This window comes from Penicillium samsonianum, assembly GCF_028829775.1.
Source record: "Penicillium samsonianum strain IBT 33392 chromosome Unknown utg000004l_segment0_segment0, whole genome shotgun sequence".
Taxonomy (NCBI): Eukaryota; Fungi; Ascomycota; class Eurotiomycetes; order Eurotiales; family Aspergillaceae; genus Penicillium; species Penicillium samsonianum.
In genome coordinates, this window is record NW_026643262.1 from 3602363 (window position 1) to 3618129 (window position 15767).

At 50.8% G+C, this 15767-nt stretch overlaps 6 protein-coding genes across 6 annotated transcripts; 4 read left to right on the forward strand and 2 right to left on the reverse strand.

Annotated features, from left to right (window-relative positions):
* Positions 1–981: 981 nt before the first annotated feature.
* N7471_008279 (uncharacterized protein) lies at positions 982–1837 on the forward strand (the record flags this gene model as incomplete). The annotated part of the gene is made up of 2 exons (XM_057280998.1): positions 982–1591; positions 1671–1837. 2 exons carry the CDS (start codon positions 982–984, stop codon positions 1835–1837), a joined length of 777 nt encoding a protein of 258 aa, XP_057135258.1.
* A 273-nt stretch (positions 1838–2110) lies between these two features.
* On the reverse strand, positions 2111–5854 carry chsA (chitin synthase I). The gene is made up of 6 exons (XM_057280999.1): positions 5629–5854; positions 5235–5416; positions 3542–5164; positions 3084–3485; positions 2524–3033; positions 2111–2463 (listed from the first exon to the last, which is right to left on the reverse strand). Exons 1-6 carry the CDS (start codon positions 5651–5653, stop codon positions 2449–2451), a joined length of 2757 nt encoding a protein of 918 aa, XP_057135259.1. The 5' UTR covers positions 5654–5854; the 3' UTR covers positions 2111–2448.
* Positions 5855–6562: 708 nt separating this feature from the next.
* Positions 6563–7431, forward strand: ltpA (tyrosine protein phosphatase LTP1; the record flags this gene model as incomplete). The annotated part of the gene is made up of 2 exons (XM_057281000.1): positions 6563–6818; positions 6875–7431. 2 exons carry the CDS (start codon positions 6563–6565, stop codon positions 7429–7431), a joined length of 813 nt encoding a protein of 270 aa, XP_057135260.1.
* A 261-nt stretch (positions 7432–7692) lies between these two features.
* Positions 7693–8436, reverse strand: N7471_008282 (demethoxyubiquinone hydroxylase family protein; the record flags this gene model as incomplete). Its single annotated transcript, XM_057281001.1, has 1 exon — positions 7693–8436. One exon carries the CDS (start codon positions 8434–8436, stop codon positions 7693–7695), a length of 744 nt encoding a protein of 247 aa, XP_057135261.1.
* A 444-nt stretch (positions 8437–8880) lies between these two features.
* On the forward strand, positions 8881–11206 carry N7471_008283 (RNA polymerase-associated protein; the record flags this gene model as incomplete). The annotated part of the gene is made up of 4 exons (XM_057281002.1): positions 8881–9089; positions 9150–9901; positions 9952–10091; positions 10139–11206. 4 exons carry the CDS (start codon positions 8881–8883, stop codon positions 10874–10876), a joined length of 1839 nt encoding a protein of 612 aa, XP_057135262.1. The 3' UTR covers positions 10877–11206.
* Positions 11207–11543: 337 nt separating this feature from the next.
* Positions 11544–15546, forward strand: N7471_008284 (uncharacterized protein; the record flags this gene model as incomplete). The annotated part of the gene is made up of 2 exons (XM_057281003.1): positions 11544–14419; positions 14472–15546. The coding sequence occupies 2 exons, from the start codon at positions 11544–11546 to the stop codon at positions 15544–15546; spliced, it is 3951 nt and encodes a 1316-aa protein (XP_057135263.1).
* Between the last annotated feature and the right edge of the window lie 221 nt (positions 15547–15767).

Below are 15767 nucleotides of genomic sequence, written 5' to 3' on the forward strand. Positions count from 1 at the left end.
GGATAACTGGCGGGGGCATTCGACAGCAGACTCACCTGTGACGAGCGGCACTGAAGGGGGAAGGGCAGCGGGCTGCCACGGTTCAAGATGCCAGTGAGGATACATAAAGAGGAGGAGTTACTGTTGCTGGTGAGAGAAGTAGGGGGATGCTGCACGGGCGACCGTTTGAGCACATTAGAGTAGGAAGCACATCAGGAGTCTTTTCTCGGACACAGTGGGCGTTCGTCTTCTCAAGCCTCGGCGTTCGCTTAAGCAACGGATATAAGGGAACTGATCTTCTGGTGCTGTGGACTCTGGTGAAGTGGGTTCGAGTGAGAAGGCGGGTGGTGGGTCTCTTTTTGCTCTGTGATGAATCGGTCTTGATGATGTTTCACATCCATCAGACGTGGCGACACCCTCGGTGGCGGCCGGGCAAGCTTGATCGGAGGCTCGCAGTTGACCTACTGAGAGCAAATTTTGTACTTGATTCTTTTCTTGTGCAGTATCTTTGTGGGCTTGTGGGTTGCGAGCAATTGACTGACGAATCTTGTTTGTTTCATCGCACTCAGACTTGGTTGAAGCCTCCACGGTGTGAAACCCTACAGGTAAGTCAGTCTATTCTTTCACGCCGTCTCTTAAGTGCTGTATCAATTTACTGTGGCTAAACTTTGCCTGAGGATGCCCATCAACCTCAGAACAATCAAAATTGACCCCAAAGTACGCGAAACCTATTGGTAAAATATACAGTACATGCGCCATTACTTCATTTACTATTCCTTATCTCAAATTCTCAAAATCCCCGATCTGTCAATGAACTAAAGCATGCCAACCCTTGCATCCATTTTATCGATGCAAGGATCGTCAGACGCAACCTTATCTGGATCTTATCAGCAACGCACAGACCAACGGTCCATCGCCTGCACCAACGTCAGGGCTGCAGTAAAACACCGTGCAACAAACCAACCAATTGTCCAACAGCCTCCCAGGTCCCAAGATACAAACATGGATCCAGATGCTGGCATCCCCGTTGAAGCCGCCCCCTCTGTTTTCAGCTACGTGCTCTCCTTCTTACTCGTCGGCGTCGCATGGGGCTTCACAACCCCCTTTATCCGCCGCGCCGCCGCAGACTTCAACGCCCGACAAGAGAAGCAAGCAAACGAATCGAACTCCCTAGAGCGCAGAAGAGGACGCTCACAAGATTCGCCGCAAACCGGGTTCTCGGATGCGGGTGAGGCACAGGAATTGGTCTTTCGGGAGGAAGAAGAAGACAGTGACGAGGATGGTGTGCGGAGGCGGAGTACGAGCAGCAGTGATGTGAACCGGAAACCGAAGACTGCGGATGCAGATACAGGGCCGGATGGTGAAGTCTCTGGACAGAGCGGGAGTCGCGATACTACGGAAGACAGGGAAAGCGGCGCAGATGAGGACCGGGACGATATACCTACGCCGGCGTGGAGGCGTGGAGCTCCTGTGAAGCAGTCGTGGCTGCGGGCGAAGGTTGTTTCTGTTTTCTGGACGGTTGTTAATCTGCTTCGCACGCCTGCGTATGCGATTCCCTTGGTTATCAATCTCACGGGCAGTATTTGGTTCTTTTTGCTTGTTGGGAAACATGGTAGGTGTCATTCCTTGGCTTTCTTGGCTTCTGATTCTGTGGGTTTGAGATGTGGAATAGCTAACCAGTTGCTGTGTAGAACTCTCTTTAACTGTTCCGCTTGCAAACTCGAGTGCGTTCTTGTTTACTGTTCTTGGAGAGTGGTATGTTGAGCGCAAGGTGATTGCAAAGCAGACATGGTTGGGGATGGGGCTGGTACTTGGAGGAATTGCATTATGTGTGCATTCTAAGAACCAGGCTTCTTGAAGTTGATTTGATTTGGATTAGATAGTTGGTGCTGATTTATAGTGTTAATATATTTGGTGCACGCTAGACACTTATTGGAGCAATGTAGCTTGTTTGAAACCTTCTCATAACTGATAGAAGTATGTCACTATATTTACTCACTACTTGAAACTTCGCATCTTGACTGCTCAATTCCAGTGATGCCTCGGATTCATCTACACAAACACTCCTTTTTTTGGATAAACACAAAGTTTGCAGAATAATCAATGCTCCTCCATATCTACAGATATAGTACACAAATTCTCACAAGAAACACAAAAACCATGAGCCCAAGTATACATATGCAGAGGCAAGCACATGCAAATAATGCACCAGACCAAATGATATAAAGAAAAGACCAAAACCAGATGCATCACGATATCATGTCATTCCACGTGTCACAAAGGACGAAAAGCATATCGCGGGGAAGTCATCAAACATATTCCATTTTCATTTCCATTTGCATACCAGACCGGGCCCGCCGTGGTATTGTAACCAAATCCAAATCCGGATAAAATCAGGGGATATATGAAAAGATAGCATTGCTGCAAGGCGCAAAGGAACACAATCATCATGCTTAAAAGTTCGCTGAATCAAACGCCACGGAACTAGAATATAAATGTTAGTATATGATCGACAAAAGTCTTAGTGCAAGGAAGATAACTCACCATACGAACAACCAGATACCACATTGCACCCATAAACTTGAACATTGAGAGAGCGGCAACACTCCAGAGAACAACTTCCATGTAGATCATGGAGCGTTCGGTCTGCGCATCTTCGGCACTAGTCTTGGATGTGTCGTCGAAAGTTTCCAAACCGGCAGCGCTCAGAACAACAGCCCCAAGAGCAAAGTTGCAGAATACCCAGGCGAGCACGACGGCACTGCGGAATCCCTTGTAGTAGTCGGCTTGCTTTTCTTCCTCGGTAATAGTTGCGACCTCCTTGGGGGCCTTCATGGCAAACTTGGCAATCTCAGCCTCATACTGCGCGTTCAGATCGCCGTCGTCTTGCGGAATGTTGACGTCGACCTTACCGCCGGGCTTAAGGTGCGCAGAGGGCAGTTTCTCGGCCTTGTCATCTCCCTTGGTTCCCCATGTGATATCGTGGGTGTTGCAGAAGGCATAGATGTTGAGGACGTTGATGTAGGTTGGCGTAAGCAAGATGTATTGAATGAACTGGAGGATGTTAGAAGATTCAACAAAATTAGATCCACAGGATCACTTACACTGGTGAACATGTGCCATGGGTCCAGGAAGATGAACGAGGCGAGGAACCACATGACATAGGTCGATCCAAGCGAGACGATGATAGAAAAGAACGTCTTATTGGTGAATAGTTGGCTGACCGTAAAGGTGTTCGAGGCCACCTCTGTTTGGATCGATTTGACCGTGACAAAGACGGCAGCGAATGCAAGGTATATCATGATCACGATCCAGAAATAGACCATGGTCATATAGAACTTGTTGGATCCGCCGGGTCGATTACCGAGAGCTAAAACGAAGCATGTAACGAGAGTTGCCAGGTATAGCCATTCAAAGACAATGCCTAGAACCTTACCAGCAGTACCCAGTAGCTCGTCTGAGCCCAAGTATGTTGTCAAGATGTGGAAAACCAAGAAGAAGTTACCCTGCGCAGGGCGTTAGCATAGATACAAAATAATGGTGGATGGAGGGGGAACCGTACAATTCCGAACCACGCGAAAATCATCGCAATTGTCTGATAGACAAACTCAATCATCAACATAAACTTGCGAATGAAGCTGTGATCACTGCGGAAGATCTGGTAGAAGTGGGTAATGGCGTAGACAGCAGCGAAGAAACTGCCATTCAGCCAACGACGACGCTGGAGAATGAACTCGGCCATCTGATCAGGCACATCGGTTTCACCAGTAGACGACTTCACGTACTGGAGGAGCCATCGGCACTTGCGCTTGGAGACAATCTCGAAACACAGGATTCGATCCTCAGCCAAGTACATGTTGGCTGTGAAGACACCAGCATTGGCACCGTGCATCTTCTCGCCTAGGAAGTACCGCTCTAGTGGACCTTGACCATTCTTGTCGTTTTGCAGTGCGACAAAACGGTAGGCGGAGAACGCACCAGGCAGCACAGTAATAAAACCGAATGAAGACTCAAGGGGTTTATCGAGAATGTTGCTGAGCTTGTACTCGAAATTTTGACCAGCCACCAGCGGGTTCAGCAATTTCTTGCCGTGAGACAACATGACCTTGATCTCACCACATGCACCACCGCACATGGGCTCGACATCGAAGGCCTTCCAGAGGTGATAGATCGAGTCCCTGCCAGGCTTGGTACCCGCATCCAAGAGGACACAGATATTGGGATCCAAGACACGACCGAAGGCTTGGAAGAACCATCTATGAGAATTGATTTTCTTCTGATTCTTTTCCTTCAAACAGAAAATCAGCTGCACAGGAGGCCCGGATCGAGGCTTGAGATGCACTTGAGTGCCCTTTACTTCCAACCCAACTTGAGTAGTGTACTCGTAGATATGCGCGGTGACGTCCTTGCCGTTGACTTGTTGCTTCGCAATTCCGTCCTGGTACACACCCAGACCTGCCAGCACAGCGCGCGTCCGAGGGTTGATCTTGGCACGACCGTCGCTAATGATACAGACTACAATCTTCTTCCACGAATCCTTGCCCCACGTTTTGCTGCTTGTGCGCGAACACATGTGATCAATGTTCTTGAACACACCAGACATCGTGCGCGCGAAGAGGAAATCATCTTCATTGTACATGGTCACAACGATGAAGAGTTCGGTGTTGCGAGGCTTTGCGAAAAGCTTCTGACGGAGGGTAAACCGCTCTTCGAAGAAATCGGCAGGATCGCATGTCGCAGCCGAATATCGCATGTGCGTGAATTCATCACGACCTGGTGCCTCGGCGTGGGGTACTTGGCTGAGCAGTCTCGGTGCAATGGGGCAATCGAGGACGAGGTTGCCGTTGAAAAGTTGGACTTCTTTCACCGTCTTCCAACGGCGAATAGGCGCTGGGCTGGGCGTCGGGCGCGGTTCATCCTGGAACTCAGTATACGGGTCCGGCCCGAAGGGGTTTTCGCCTGTTGCCAGCATGGGCTGGTCAACTTCAAAGGGGGTGTGTCCTCCCTCCGGGTACTGCCCTAGGTCATAATCATCATGTGGGGTGTGTGTAGGCTGGTAGGGTTGGGTGTAGTAGGCGTCGTGATGGGCTTCAGGGTCTAGCGAATACTCGTGACCAGGATAGGGACGGTGTGCGTCGTATGCATCATGGTGGCCATAGGAGTTATCAACATTTTCGACCGAGTACTGTTTTCAGGGTAGATTGTCAGTATTGGGTCGTACACAGCATACTTCGCTCTTATCTCGTAATACTCACAGTAGGTTGTTCGGCCAAGCGATCACTGGATGGCATGGGAAGATGCGACTGAGGCCCATATGGGTTGTCAGAGAGCTGGTAACCATGTTCCAGTGGTCGCCCTGGGGAAGGTGTGCGATTGCTGTATCCGGTAAGATGGGAGGGATTCAACATGGGCGAAGTGTGCTCGTCTCCGAACGGGTCTGTTCGCGACATTGTTAGTTTTGAGTCGTAGAAGATTCCTCAATGAAAGCTTGAATGGCAATAATCTAACAGCGCAAATCGTACTGAGACCATTGAATCAATGACCAGCACTGATTTGACCAGTTTCAGAGAGATGGAGAATGCGCAGGCAACATGAAAAGAGACAGAGAGTGAGAGAGGGAGGGTCCAATAAGGCTGGAGGAGCACTAACCGGCACCCACACGATTGTAGGCCATAATGGAGGAGCCTTAGGATTGAGTGTAGCGAAATTATCCCGCCCCAAGGTTGTTGGAGATTGCGCCAGGAGCGCCGAGTGGAATATTAAGCGTCAGCGGGAGGAGTCCCTAGTCCGATTGACGGATACAAGTTCTCGGCGTCGTTTCAGATATGAAGGAGGATCGCAAGCGAAATTTGATACAAGGGAAGGGTATATGGATTATGGATTGTCACAGGACCGCGTAGTAGGTAAAGAACAGCGATCGAAAAAATGTGGAATAAATCTGGGTTGTCCCCTCTGTTGTTTACGACGCCTTTCGATTCCCGGCAACGATAATGGGTGGATATGGGGGCGAATCAGAAGTGTCTGTGCTGCTCCGCACTGCCTTGTGGAGGTATCTTCACACGCTGATTAGGCCCGTTGAATAGAGATACAGGGGACAGTCCTTAGAAAAAAAGAGCAGATTCCCTCAGATTCTTCTTTCGGAACAAAAAGACCCAATGATATTGCAGGAAAGAACCTTGGGAAGAGTCCTGAAACCCTTGAGCCACGGATTGTTGAAGAGGAGAAACCCCACTTGGAGTGAACCCGATCTTGTTACTGGGCCAACTGACTGGATCTCAGCCACACAGGCTTGTCACATGTGGCTCACCAATTTCCTCTTAGCCCCTACCAGTGGCAGCCTGTTCTCACTTTTCGGTGTTGCTTTTTTTAGCATCTGAGGTCATCGGAAGTCACACTGTGGCTAGGCTACTGTTCTTTTTTTATTTTTCAGTGAACTGAAAAATAAAAATAAACAGCTGCCTGTTCCTACTATCAATAGGTGATGTACTCCGTATCTCCAGCTTCAATAGCTGGATATGGGCCTTGATCTGCACATCTTTTAGTTCTTGCTTTGTTCCTGCTTTCTCCCTGACGTACAACATATATGTGTAGCAGCGACGTAATGCAGGTCAAGATATCCATCCTGGGTGGAGACCCCGACTTAGGGCCTATCGATAATACCCGACTTGCATCGTTAAACTCGAACCAAGTCCTTGTATACTATCGTCTCACTTACTTCCTAGCTCTGCATATCCTGAAAATCACATCAAAATTCCTTGGTGATCCCTGCTACCCCACTATGGCTTCCAACTCGAACAGGCACCCCACCAGCGTGCTATTTGTCTGCCTGGGAAACATCTGTTCGTCATCATGCCCGATTCTTCCCCCGCCATTGCGACATGCTAAACCTGTCTAGGTCGTTCCCCGATGGCCGAAGGAGTGTTCCGCAACCTGGCCGCTACCCACCCCTCCATCGGTGAGATCGACTCCGCTGGTACAGCCGCCTACCACAGCCTCGAGCCGCCCGACTCCCGCACCATGTCCACCTTGCGCCGCCACAAAATCATCAACTACGAGCATGCTGCCCGAAGAGTGACAAGGGAAGACTTCCTCACCTTCGACTACCTGCTCGCTATGGACAAGTCCAATCTCCGCGACCTGGAGGATGTGCGCGACTCGGTTATTGCGACTCTGCAGAGGAAGACCGACACCAAGCCAAGCTCGAGGAGTACGCGGTCGCACGTAGATGCTGCCATCGGTGCATACGGGGCTGATGCGAAGGTTGCCGAGGTGCGGATGTTTGGTGATTTCGGCAAGGGTGGAAAGCTGCACGATCGCGTTGGCGGCGGTGAGGTGGTGAAGGATCCTTACTATGGGGGTGCTAATGGGTTCGAGGAGGTCTACGAGCAGGTTGTGAGATTCTCCCAAAACTTCATGGAATACTTAGAGCAAAAAGCCATTGACTCTGAGTGAGCGGTCCTGGCCACACACACTGGGGATAAAAGTCAGAGACCATGAGCCTAAAGAAGGCGGTTATTTTATTGATACCCTGCGGCGAGCGAGAGAGATTGCATTGGGCACATAACTCGGAATTAGAATATACAATGTTAAATATAGTTATCAATATCGAGATAAGAATGTAGTTAATCGGTATAGTACATGGAGTCCTGGAAGGCAACAGAATATATAAATGGCAGCGCAACCCCGGCATATGCGTTCCACCAAATTGCCAGATTAGATCTTCTCGCTGATCTTGATAGCGGTCCTGCATCCAAAACGAATGACATCGACAAGCGGATCGTAGGGCTTCGCCTCCTTTGAGTCGTTGGCCACAGCATGGTCGAGATGCTCTAGTTCCTCGTCACGAATTCTCCGGAATGTGGTCAACATTTCTTTAAGTTCCTCATCCAGCTCCTCCCCCCGCCTCTCGGCATCTGCCTCCCAAGACAGAATCTCCCTTACTTGGTCGTTGTAGTGTGATCCAATTTCAGTCTCCACAGCTTCGGTGCAAGCCATCGCAGCTTCGCGACCCAACGCCGCAGTCGACCAACCCAAAAATGTGGCAGCTACCTCCCATGCCGGATACATGGCAGTCGGACGAATTTGGTGCTTAGCGATGAGGTGATTGAATGTCTTAAGGTGCCCGGCTTCCTGGTCGTACATGTGTTTCATCAAAGGTCGGAGGTGCGGATATGATCGGACGATCTGAGGCGTTTGGGCTTTGTAGATCAGCGTGGCGGCGAGTTCACCGGCTTGATTCACTCGCAGGGCACTGTCCATGAATTCGCGTTGCTCTTTGCTGAGAACATATAGAGGTTTGGAGCCACCGGGGGTGCCGGCGGTAGTTGAAGCCTGCCGGGATTGGCCATGCTTAAATGTTGATGGCGCGAGGAAATCGAGAAAAATAGAAGTTGTTGCCGGTGCAGAAGAACGACAATGCGACAAGGCGCATCTGCGCAGAATAGGTAAAGACAACATCGAGCGATTAAATTGGACTATTAATGAGGCCGATTCAAGAGACGAAGCTCAGAGGTCGCGTATTGGTCGCTTATACCGCCTTGGCGCTACCGCGCGCTTACCATCGGCTTGGCATTGAACGTCATGAAGTTCACGGCTAAGGCCAACTTGCGACGACCATCTACACGATTTTTACGATACTCCCCATTACGTCCTCCCTTCGTCCCGTGTATAGAGTGTTTGTCGAACTTGGGACATTACTTCATCCGGAACAGACATTTTGGGCCACCTTTTGCAAGTCTTGCCTCCTACTCCAAATTTGGAACGACTCCTGGAAAGGAGGGAAGAAGTCAATAGGAACACGAATACTCCTATTGCTCTAGGGCTGTTGAATGCCTATTGATATATAGGCCTCCCGTTTATTGAGTTCTATTGAGGGTATAACTGTATTGAGAGATATTCACAATGGCGGACGATTTGGATGCTGAGCTGCTCGCTTTGGCGGGTGACTCTGAGGAGGAAACTTCACCACCCCCCAAATCACCAGCACACTCAGCTTCTTCACACGCTCAAGATCGAGATACCTCACCTGCAGCCATGGGTCGCAAAGGAACTGCCAAATTGGTGGGCCGCCGATCCCGCAAGCGCGCAAATGATGAATCGGAGGGTGAAGTGTGAGCAGTGCCTCTCCATTTTGATAACGAAGAGCCTTATTGACCTGACAATATATACAGATCTGACGATGGATCTCGTCACTCGCTTCAGTCTGCCCCCATGTCCGAGTCCGAGTCAGAGGCCGACAACTCCGACGACAACGACGAGGATCGCCCCATTTTCCCATATGATAAATTGTACTACTCGGCCCAGGACAAAAAGGATATCATGGCTATGCCTGAAATTCAGCGCGAGGAAACCCTGTCCGAACGTGCCCAGCAAGTGGATCGCCACAACCAGGATCTGGCTCTGCGCCGCCTTCTAGCATCTCGCTCGCGCGAGGAAGCACGAGCGGCCAAGAAAGCCAAACGAAAGGCAGGGTCTGCCGGCTTGGATGACAATCAGCGCAAGAGCTCGCGCCAGAAGACCACTCTTGGTGGCCGCAAAGTCGGAGAAACGTCCGGAGCCATCGAGGCCTACAAGCGCCAGCGTGAGCAGAAGGGCAAGCGGGATGAACTCCGTCGCCGAGACCCTACAAAATCGCGCCGCCGTTCGCGCTCCATGGGATCTGATATTTCTGATGAAGATGCTGTTGCGGAGAGTGATCTTGAACTGGACGACCGCGTTGGCCGCCGTTCTGTTTCCCTTCCAAAGGATGACCCGCCCGCCGAGCTTCGGGAAATTCGACGTGCTCAAGTTGGACGTAATAACTTTGCCAAAGTTTGCTTCTACCCTGGATTTGAGAATGCTATGATTGGCTGCTACGCTCGCCTGAGCATTGGCCCGCACCCCGACAATGGCCAGAATGAATATCGCTTGGGCCTGATTACTGGTATGAACTTATGCTGCCTCGCTTGTTTGTGCACGCTGACGTTTCTCTAGGAATCTCTCAGGGAAAACCATACGCCTTGGAGGGCGAGAACGGTCGCTCATTTGTCACGGATCAGTATGTCAAGCTGGCACATGGAAAGTCTGTCAAAGACTTCCCATTCGTCACTTTCTCGAATTCTCCACTTACTGAGGTTTGTTCCTTCCTCTCGAATCTTGAGAGCCAACTAACAGTGATTAGGCCGAGTACCGCCGTTACGTTCAGACCCTCACTGTTGAGGATTGCAAGCTGGCTACAAAGGGCAAGGTTGAGTCGAAGGTTGCCGATATCAACCGTCTTCTCAACCATACATTCACTCGTGAAGAGTTGAACGAGAAACTGCGTCGCCAGGGTGCTTTCGACCACAAGAAGAATGTGCTTAACCGTCTCGAACTTGAAAGAAATCTGGAATTTGCCAAAATCAACGGAAACATGGAGGAGGTCGAGAAGATCGATGCAGAACTGCAGAAAATGGTCAACCCGACCCTGTCCTGGGGAACAAGCCTTGTTAAGAAAGAGGTCGACAGAGGTCCATCGGAAGCCGAACGAGTCCACCAGATCAACCTTCGCAACCAGAAGCTTAACATTGAGAATGGTCGCCGTGCTCAGCTCGAAGAGAGAAAGGCCGCTAAGAAGGCAGCCGAGGCTGTTGCACGCGGAGAGGCAGCCCCAAATCCCTTCATGCGCGTGCGAACAGTAGCCAAAACCCACCACGATGTCAACGGAGCACCCAAATCCGCTGCCGCCGACGCCACTTCTGTGCACAACCCTAAAGATACCCCTGCTACCGCAAAGTCCAACGGCAGTCCCGCACAAAAGGGAACTTCGGCCTCTCGCATCACTCCAAAGAAGCCCAAGAATGGCTTCATGATTAGTTACCGCAACACCGACGACGAGAACATTGCGGCCCTGGATATGGACATCGATATCGAGATTTAGTCTCATTCAAGAATGGTGTCTTTTCCTGCGGTTCAGTTCAGTGGCTTTTGTTCGGTGAATCGATTTACTACCTACGAGAACACTATTTTGTTCTGAGATTCCACAATTCCTCTGAACAAGTCTACATTTCTCAAGGACCCTTGGCGGTGGTTGGCTCAAAGCCTTGCCCGTATTGTGATTGTATCTTTTGCTTCTGTTTTTCCTTACGCGATATTTGAGGAGTCCGGGGGTAATCTCGGCGTCTATTCAGAAAATAGCATCAAGCTTTGTATTATGAAAATTTCTGGGAATGCAGCATTTTATCTACCGGAAGAGACATTTCCAAAATAATCACACAACAAACCAGACCAAAAAAATTAAAACGAGAAAATATCACTTGCTACCACAATATGTACTCATTTCGATAGTTGCCTGTAACACTAATAAAGCCAATTAACCCTGGACGTCCACTTGGCGGATAATACATTGGGCGATAAGATAAGATCACGTGTATGGCCTAGCAACGCGAGGAACGCGCATCGCGTTCAGACTATGCGCCCTTGAACCTGGCGTCCACTCCACCTTATTCCGGACCTTGGAACTCTCAAAGCTATCCTCCAAGTACAATCGATATCATTATGGGAATTACTTCCTAAAACCCACCATAATTCACCATAATATTCACAACATGTCCTCACCATCCACACCACGGTCGACGCGTTCCGTGTCGCCCACGGGCGATTCGCCGAACATTATTACCCCCGGCCAGAAGATCAAGGCCATGATGGCGGAATTTGACAGCGACTCGGAGGACGACACTCAAATTGCCAAGTCAACAGATGCTGTCTCGAAGCTTGATCTAGGGCGTGATTTGGTGCCGGTTGATGATACACGCAAGAATGGCCCATTGCGCGACTCAGAAGACGATTCCGATAGCGCAGATGAGGTTTTCCGACCAAAGGGCCGTATGGCTGCCCGTTTACAGGGTAATTCTAGACTAGCCGAACCCGAGGACGAAAGTTCGGCATTTGCCCGGGTGTCAAAGGCCTTCCGATCAAAAAAAGAACAGGGCGAGAAACCCCAGCGGACAGAACCACAACCCACACCCATCGGCGAATCTAGTGATGACGATGATGATGATCTACCTACGGCCGGCCCGAGGAGAAAGCATAAGTCCACAACCAACTCCCCCAGGTCCGACAACAGAACGAGCCAGACCCCTCCCCGTTCAAGACCCGACTCTCCTCTCTTTGTATCTTCACCAGGCCAACCGCATGACGACCCACACACCGAAAACGTGGACACAGAAAATGCCGCAGAGAATAAGCCCAAAGGAAATGCCCGTTTTATGTCTCTTGTCGCTCAAAAGCGCAAGGAACGTGAGGAGCGAGAGAAAGCCGAGGCCGAGAAGAAGAATGCCATCCGAAAAGCTCAGATGGAGCAGTTCAGCTCGGAAGTACTCTCAGGCGAGGAGAGCGGTGCTGATGATCCGCGTTCTGCGAGCAAGCTCTCCCAGAAGGCTCGTCAGCCCCGGAAAGCCAGCAAGAAGGCACTGGATGAGATGAGGCAGGAGACTCAGCGAATGAGCCGTAACATGCAACTAGCTCACCAGGCCAAGACAAAAAAGAAGATCACCAAGGAAAGCCTTTTTGCCAAATTCAACTTCATGCAACCCGATACCCCGGTCGAGCAGCCTGCGGCAAATACATCCTCAGCGGTCGGATCACAAAATTCTTCTGATGAAGAACTACGCGCCAAGACCAAAGATACTCCGCATACTTCTCCAGTCGGCCATTTGGATGCCCCTAAGTCGACCGCTGATTCTGAGCATGCCCAAGTTCAAGCAGTTGATGTGGATATGGATGCGGACACGGAAGACTTGCCTGCCCCGAAAGACCTCCTGGCGCCAAACCAGCATTCTGCATTGTTCAAGGGCCCCGCAGTCCAAAACGTCTCGACTTCTACACCTGAACCCAAATCCGAGGGTGGTAAATTGAAGAGAGTTTCGCGCCCACTAACACAACCACCTATCCGCGTGCTGCTTTCCAGGAAAGCGGTTGCTGCGCATCAGAAAAATTCAGACGATTCCGACAGCGACCTTGAGGTGGTAACATCCCCTGGCAAGTGCCGTCGCATTGCAGCGTTCGAAAACCTGCCTACTAGACAGTTGCACGAAGACCCCTCTATGACCAAGCTCAAGGCATTGGCACACTTGACATCTCCTACCCGAAAAATGGCTTCTATGAACTCCGCAGAGCTGTCCGCAAGTCTCTTATGGCGGGCCCGACAGCAAGCAGCTAAGGAACGCCGGGAGCGCATTGAAGAGCTCAGGGCCAAGGGAGTGGTCATTGAAACAGCCGAGGAGCGTGCAGCGATAGAGGATGACATGGAAAACCTTGTTGACAAAGCCCGCAAAGAGGCAGATGAAATCCGCCGACTGGAGAAAGCTGCTAGGAAGAAGAGCAACGGTGACGATGATGAAGAAGAGGATGATGACTACGAGCTTTCCGGCTCTGATCAGGAAGGTGATGTTGAAGGAGACGACGAAGATGACCAAGAGGAAGAAAACGAGCGCGTCAATGGCAGTGGGGATCTCATCGAACGTGAGGCCGACGAAGGCGACGATTCGGCTGACGACGAGAGTGAGGCCGCTCCTTCAGATGCAGAGAACGAGACGCCTGCCGCGAGACGGAAGAGACGAACTCGAGTGATTAGCGATGACGAAGATGAAGACCAACCACAACCACCCTCAACGCCTGTGAGAGCCCCTAGTTATGTCCCGCAGCCCGCCGAACGACCCAACTTCCTTGGCATGGGAACGCCAGGCGATATGACCCTAGGTCTTACCCAGGCCTTTGCCTCCACATTGGATGGCAATGGCGCTGGCACCCAAGCTGAATCTTCCACCATACCCTTCTCTCTTCCAGACCCTGGTCGGCCTATTCCGCAACTTCGAAAAGAAGAATCAGAGGTTCTTGTCCCAGACAGCCAGCCCCAGCCTCAGGATAAAGACTTTATGGAGGGCTACACGCAGAGTGTGACCCGAGTATCAGAGTCGCCTGCGCCATATGCTTTCTCGGAGTATTCCCAATCCCAGCTGCCCGACCCAACCCAGGATGAGGGCTTTGTATTCTCACCATTCGATCCTGCGAAAAGATTCAGGGGTACTCCACCCATGTCTACCGTCGACACCGTCCTTGTGGGTCAAACTCAGTCGCCCATTGCTGATCGCAAGCGCAAAATGTTGCGCCGAGGACGTGCAAATGAACTTCCTCAAGTCGACGAGAATGATAATGAAGGTGACTTTGAAATCGACGCCAACGCCTTCAATGTCATGAAGAAGGATAAGGCTGTAAAGAAGAATCCTGCTCCGCAATACAACAAGAAGAACAGCAAGGCCAAAGACATTGTCGATGAGGCCGCCGAAGAATCTGAAGATGAATATGCAGGCCTTGGAGGTCACAGTGACGAGAGTGATGGTGAAGAAAATGCTATTGATCGCCAAATGATCAACGACAACAGCGGCGAGGTGGTTGATGAGAAGCAACTGGCCGCACTCAATGCGTATGTTAGAGTTTGGTACATATTTAATGAGAAGATGCTAACATTCTTATAGGGTTCACGATCGCAACCGCGATGAGAAAGATGTCGCCAAGTTGATGAGAGATATCACCACTGGAGCCCTCCGTCGTCGCAAGAATGCGGATGATGACTTTGACCTCGACGACTCGGACGATGAGCACTTAGCACGTCGCCGTGAGAAGCAACGCGAGTTCGCTAAGATGCGCCGCGCTCTCCTTGCAGACGAGAAAATCGGCGAGATTGCCGAGAATCCCAAGAAGGCCGCATTCTTCAAGGCCGTTGAGGATCGCGAAATTGATGATGACTTCAATATCGACTTCCTCGAGGAAGAAGAGAACGGCTCCCAAGGAGGAACATCGCAGGACCCCGCTTCGGGAGAACACTCGAATGACGCGACGAGCGATGGTCAGAACCGCAAGCGCCCTCTCGAACCCTCAGCTGAAGATGCAACCAACCGTCCACCGCCTCGCCTCCGTCGCACCCCCGCCAGTGCAATGTCAAAGAAACCAGCTACTATAGCAGAGATTCGTGAAACCTTGTCTTTCCTCACTGAAACCCCCGAATACGACTCCTTCCAGGACGATGCTTCTCTCGATGAGGAAGAACACGAGCAAGAAGATGAAGATACTCCCAGTGCGGAAGAAGTCCAAGGCGATGACGATCAGCCGCAATCAGACAATAACTTCGCCAAACCTAGCCACCCACGCCGCACGCGTGGAGTCGTGGTCGACCGCCTTGCCCTTCTTCGACAAGCATCCTCCAACTCCGCCACAGGCACCAACTCTGACTCTGCAAACTCCAAGCTTGCATTCCACAGCGGCAGCGGCGGAGATGGCCCTATTGGATTCCGCCCTCCTCAACTCCTGCGTCGTGTTACGACTGGCTCCTCATCTTCTAGTAGCTCGAGCGCCTCCAACCGTGTCTCCAAACCTGCAGCTTCGGGTCCCAAGAAGGGCGGTGCCGTCAACTCGTATACAGCTGCGCGTGAGCGTGAGCGTGAAAAGGAGCTCCGCATCAAGCAGCGCAGCGGGGGGTCTAACATTGCCAAGTTGCTGGGTAAGCATACTGGTGGTGGTTTGGGTGGCCTGGATAAGGGCCAATGGGACTAGGTGGATGCCCGATGAATTGTGATGTCTTTCTTTCTACATGGGCGTGGAGTTGCTTTTTCATGTTATGCTATGATGGAATGGGATTGGTTTCCCTGGAGTTAAGGTCACATTTGGATTTCGGGCATTATTAGGCGTATTGTATTGTTCATAATGAATCCGCTACATATTCAATCAAACATTTAGATTCACATTTCTCTCGCAATCTTTCCAAGTGCCAAGTT